At 57.9% G+C, this 5628-nt stretch overlaps 1 protein-coding gene across 1 annotated transcript in view; it reads left to right on the top strand.

Annotated features, from left to right (window-relative positions):
• Window positions 1–466: 466 nt before the first annotated feature.
• The window catches only part of Doc2b (double C2 domain beta), a 27210-nt gene continuing 22048 nt past the window's right edge, over window positions 467–5628 (top strand). Inside the window, exon 1 of the mRNA XM_021176263.1 lies at window positions 467–997. Coding sequence (XP_021031922.1) covers window positions 625–997 — 373 coding nt within the window. The 5' untranslated portion in view covers window positions 467–624. The remainder of the gene's footprint in view (window positions 998–5628) is intronic.

Below are 5628 nucleotides of genomic sequence, written 5' to 3'. Positions count from 1 at the left end.
GTGCACCGTGCCTTAGCATCCACCAGTGCATATGTCTGTAGCCTGGAGCCCGGAATGGGTGATCTTTTCCACTGAGTGTCTCTACACACATTTGTGTGTCTGTGTGTGTCTGTAAGTGTGTGTGTGTGTGTGTGTTTGCAATGCCCCACACACCTGAGCCTGTCCCACGAGAGTGAATGCAGCCCCTCATGGGCTGGCACCCGGCGGAAGGAGTGAGCACGCGGGGCCCAGTCTGCGAGCCTAAGTGAGGCAAAGGCTCCGAGTGGCCCTGCGCGTCTCCCGCGTGTGTGAGCGCGCCGTGTGTGCGCGAGGAAGTGGTTGCTCTCCTGGCTCGCTCGCTCCCTCGCTCCCTCCGTGCCCGCCAGCCCGCCCGCCCGCGCGCGCAGCCCGCACACTCACCGCTTGGTTGCTGCCGGGTGACGCGGGCTGGGCCCGCCCCCTGCTGCCGGCCCCGCACTCACTCGCACCGGCCGCCGCCGAGCAGGCAGCAGCCGCGTCAGGGCCGTCCGGGGGCCACGCTGGCGATGCCCGCAGTCCCCGCAGCGCCCCGCGGGACCCGCTGACTTGCCCCCGGGCCGGGGTCACACCGGGCCGGGCCGGGCCGCGCGCCGCGGCGCTGCCTGCATGACCCTCCGGCGGCGCGGGGAGAAGGCGACCATCAGCATCCAGGAGCATATGGCCATCGACGTGTGTCCCGGCCCCATTCGGCCTATCAAGCAGATCTCCGATTATTTCCCCCGCTTCCCGCGGGGCCTCCCCACCGCCGCCGCACCCCGCGCCCCCGCGCCCCCGGACGCCCCCGCGCGCTCTCCCGCAGCCAGTGCCGGCCCCCGCAGCCCCTCCGACGGCGCCCGCGACGACGACGAAGATGTGGACCAGCTCTTCGGAGCCTACGGTGCCAGCCCCGGCCCCAGCCCCGGCCCCAGCCCCGCGAGGCCGCCCGCCAAGCCCCCCGAGGACGAGCCGGACGTCGACGGCTACGAGTCAGACGACTGCAGTAAGTTTCCCAGTCGCGGGCCGCTCGCCCCCTCCCCGCACCCGGGTCCCCGCAGGGCAAGCGCCGCCGCCGCCCGGAACAACCGCACGGGAGAGCTGGGAAGTTTGGGGGCGTCCTCTGGGGGCGCCCCGTTTCCAGGCCTCCGCTCCCCGAGGCGCGCCCCGCACCCCTTCTCGGCCCGCGCGCCAGGAGCTCCAGCGCGGGCGGCGGCTTTTGTTCCCGGGAAGGGCGGAGCTGCGCCCCGGAGAGACACCAGTTGCTGCGGGCCGCGCGGTTGCGCCAGGCCCCAGAGCCCTGTGCGGGCTGTCCCGGGGTGGCCACCCGGAGAGCTGGGGACCCTGCGGTAGCTGGGGCGGGCCCGGCGGCCCGCACCGCGCCACGGCTCTGCTGGTGCGCGGGCCGAGGACCAGGACCGCGGGGCCGCTTGTCCTTTGGAAAAACCTTGGTGGTTCCTCCTCCCGCATCCGCGGACCCCGCCGGCCCTGGCCGCGGACCTTCGCCCACCTGTTACGCCGGCTTCCCCGGTCAGGAGGGTCCCCAGCCGCGCCCCCTCCTCTCGGACTCAGCCCCAGGGAGACAACAGACACCAGGGTCTCCCGAGACAGGCCAGGACCTCTCCTGGTGGCTTGTGTGGTCCCTGAGGATGCCTGACCCTGCCCACCAGGGACCATCCAGGAAGCCAAGGAGGGAAGAAGTCATATCACCTGTCCTGTGAATTTGCTGGGGGCTGTGGCTGCGGCTGGGGTGACTACATGGAAGGGCCCCAGCCCAGCTGTCACCCTGTTTCACTTAGAAAAAAAAAAACAGAGCCAGCCTCAGAACCTAGTCATGGATGCCATGGGACCATGGGATTGGGGGGACCCATCCCAGCTTCCCCAAGGCAAAAGCAGCCCCTCCTCCGTGCAACATTGGTAGTTATGCCTTGTCTGGGCGTTCCCCAGGGCCTCTGGGCTAGGGGCTGAATGTTCCCCAGCATACCATGTGCCTCTGGACGCTAAGGATGGGAGTTCACAGTGTCACCCTGGGAACAGACTCCACGTTTCACTTTAGAGAGCCCATCAACAGAGGTGGATCAAGCCTGAGCTGGAATACTGCCTTTTGTGTGTGTTCTAGACCTGGACCCCCTAACTCAGGGCATATCGAGACCCTACCCACAAGCATAAAGGCTGGGGAGCACGCCTTGCCCTCTGCTGTCCTGCAGGTTGAGGGAAACTAGGTGGGCTGAATTTATTAAAATCTTCAGAGCTGCGCCCTGGATTTACTTTCTGCCCAATTCCTGGCACTCTGTGCAAGGATCCAGGCTGGCTGCCCTCTAGGGAGACTCTAAGTAAGACCACAGTTAGCCCCCTTGGGGGATCCAGAGTCATCCTGGGAAGAAAGGATAGAAGTGGTTCCCATTTCCAACATTCTTTCTGCAGCCGAGGGAGTGAGCAGGTGGACAAAGATTGTGCCATAGCAGCTCAAGGGATGACATAAGACCAAGAGGGAGGAAACCCGCGAAAAAGAATAAAGCAAGCCAGAAGCCCCACCTCCTGTCTGTCAACTCCGGTGTTTTCAGGACACTCTTTGAACAGCTGGGAGTGGGGCAAACAGAACCATGCTGTGTCCCTGGGCTCAGGCCACAGGTGTCCTCCCTGGAGACAGGTTCACATGAGTTGGATCCTAGATACAGCTTTCTCAACTGAAACTGGGGGCTGGCCACACCCAGACGACTATGCTACACTAACAAGTGTGGAGAAGAGGCCTGGAGCTTGCAGAGCTGGGGAAGTGGGTATGAAGCTGGGCATCTCATTGGGGCTAAGAGCACGAGGATTGTAGCTCTCACAGGTCAGGAGACCCTGAGCAGGACCACCCTGCACCTGGCACCCAAGGCTGTGCACCCTCTGAGCTCTGACAACCAGATCTCTTAGAATAAGCCTAAGTGATTCAAGCCAGATGGTTCATTATGGCTTTAGCCAGGGTTATGCTATTTGCTGCTCTAATTATTGGATTATCTGTTCGGACAAAAAGAAATGAGGGCGGTTGCTCTGTTGTCCAAGCAGAGGCGCAAAAACAGCCTGTTTGCTTAGCCTTGTTCTCCTCTTTAAAGCCCCTCCCTTGCCTGTCACCACAAAGTATGCAAGTATGGGCACATGAACACACACACACACACACACACACACCATTCCCTACTGAGCTTAGGAGGCCAGGGAAGAACACACAGCATCACTCAAGGCCCCAGCTCCCAGGTATCCCAAGCTACCTGCTGCCCATGTGCAGAGGGAATGCAGACCCCAAAGCTGCAATGACTAAGAGGCTTTGGACTGCAAGTACCATGAAATCAATTCAAAGTAGCTCACGCCAGCAGAGCGGCAAAGGTCCTGCTGCAGACACCATGGTAACCTGGAGCAGCCCTCCAGCATCCCTGGTGATGAGGCTTCTGTCAGTCCTTCCTCTCAGCCAGCTCTTTCCCTCTTGGGCTGAAAACCAGGGCAGGTTCTCTATTCCCAAGGGCATATGGATAAGGAACATCAAATGCAGAACCTAGTCACAGTGATGCTCTCAGACTCCATCAGCTAAGCGGGACCCTCAGGATCCAAGGTGGCTGCTGTGGGTCCAGGCATCACATATATAGAAGATCTTAGATTTGATTAAAACAAAATATGTTCTATTCTCATGTCTAGAATCCAGAAAATCTCTTAGAAGTTCCCAGGAGGCTTGTCCTTTTGTCTCATTGGCTAGAAGTGCATCACGTGCCCATGTTCCCAAATGACTCACTCAGCTAGGTCAGGACGGGAGCCCAGGGAGGTCTGGAGCAAGGGTGAAGTGGGAAACCATTGTCGGGTCTTCCTAAAAGGTTCTCCTGGGCATGGCAGGTCATAGCTACTGAAGTACGTACCTCTTCCTTCACCCAGAATGCCTTTGGGCCTCCATCATATTCTATCATATTCAACAATATAATGCCAATTGTGTGTCAGGACACCATCCAGGCATGGGCTGGACCACAGTGTCTGGTCTTAGGACACTCACAGAAATTCAGCAAGAGGCCCAACATGAAGGATGGGGAGGCAGACATCCTCAGAGGCCTCAGCTCTGAGGCAGGGGAAGGGGAAAAAAGGCTGGCAGAGTTAAGGGGAGATGGGGGGTGGGGAGAGCAGCAGAAGAATGGAAATGTCAGAAGCACAGACCAATGGAGGCATGGTTGAAGGAGCAAGTGTCTAAGGCAAAGGGGAGGGGCTGATGAGGTCACAGTGATCATATAGAAAGGTGTAAATGCCAAAATAAGGATGTCTCAACGCCATGGACTTTTGAACGACTTGAAGCAGGGAGTGGGGGTGGGGGGGATAAAGGAGCTAAAGTCTCAGCTCTGTCTCTAGACTCCACAAAGTAGAGATGTATCACTCATTCCTCGCATCACTCATTCCTCGCACCCTCCCCCACGGTGCCAACCTAGTTCAGGGTCTCAGTCTCCCCACTTATGAAGTGCTTTCAAGTCAGGCGTGATAATTTTCCTATGCGTTCTTGCCAATTTAAAAAAAAACATTTTTATTGTACTTTTTATCGTGTGTATGTGTGAAAGGGTGCGCGTGTGCCACGGCACACATGTGGAGGTCAGAAGACAAGTCTATGGAGTCGGTTCTCTCCCTCCACGTTTATGTGCATCCCGGGGATTGAACTCAGGTCACCAGGCTTGCCAGCAAGCACCTTTACCCACTGAGCCATCTCATCAGCCCCAGTGAAACTATTTTAGAGGCTGATTTTTTTTCTTCCAAATACAAACAAAAAGGACGGATTTCTGATTCCCAGGGTGGACGGGTCAAGGGAGTTCAAGTGCAGACCAAGGTCACCGCCAGCTGCCTGTCTGCACTGGCCCTGTTGGGGAACGCTCAGCCTCAGAGGAAGCAACAGGGCCTTGTGCTTCATTCTCTCTGAATTAGCCCCATTAAAGCGCTATAATTATCAGCAAGTCAGTGACAACTCTCAGAGGCCCATTAGTGACCAACCTTCATTATTTTTCCAAAGATGTAAACTTTCATCAGGGCCTGTGATCTGAGTGGCTCTAAGGGCAAGGCCCTCGAGATCCTGGGGCTTGCAGAGAGGCACGCTCTCTTGTCCTTTGGGCCCTGCCATTGCCACCACCACTGTCACCACCACTCTGCTCAGGCCCTCAGATCAGTGGTGAGTCCCCATCCCTGCCCTGCCCCAGTGCTGAAGCTCAAACCCAGGGGCCTGGTCATATGAGGTAAGGGCTTTACTGCTGAGCCATGTCCCCAGCCCTTCTTCTTCTCCTCCTCCTCCTCCTCCTCCTCCTCCTTCTCTTCCTTCTCCTCCTCCTCCTCCTCCTCCTCTTCCTCCTTCTTCTCCTCCTCCTCCTTCTCTTCCTCCTCCTCTTCTTCCTCCTCCTTCTCTTCCTTTTCTTCTTCCTCTTCCTCCTCCTCTTCTTCCTCCTCCTTCTCTTCCTTTTCTTCTTCCTCTTCCTCCTCCTCTTCTTTCTCTCTCTCTGTCTTCTTTTTTTTTTTCTTTTTTTTTTTTGAGGCCAGGTTTGCCTGTATAGCCCTGGCTGTCCTGGAACTCACTGTGTAGACCAGGCTGGCCTCGAACTCAGAAATCCGTCTGCCTCTGCCTCCCAAGTGCTGGGATTAAAGGCGTGC

The sequence above is a fragment of the Mus caroli genome, chromosome 11 (assembly GCF_900094665.2).
Source record: "Mus caroli chromosome 11, CAROLI_EIJ_v1.1, whole genome shotgun sequence".
Lineage (NCBI taxonomy): Eukaryota > Metazoa > Chordata > Mammalia > Rodentia > Muridae > Mus > Mus caroli.
This window is presented reverse-complemented; position numbering and strand designations above follow the sequence as displayed.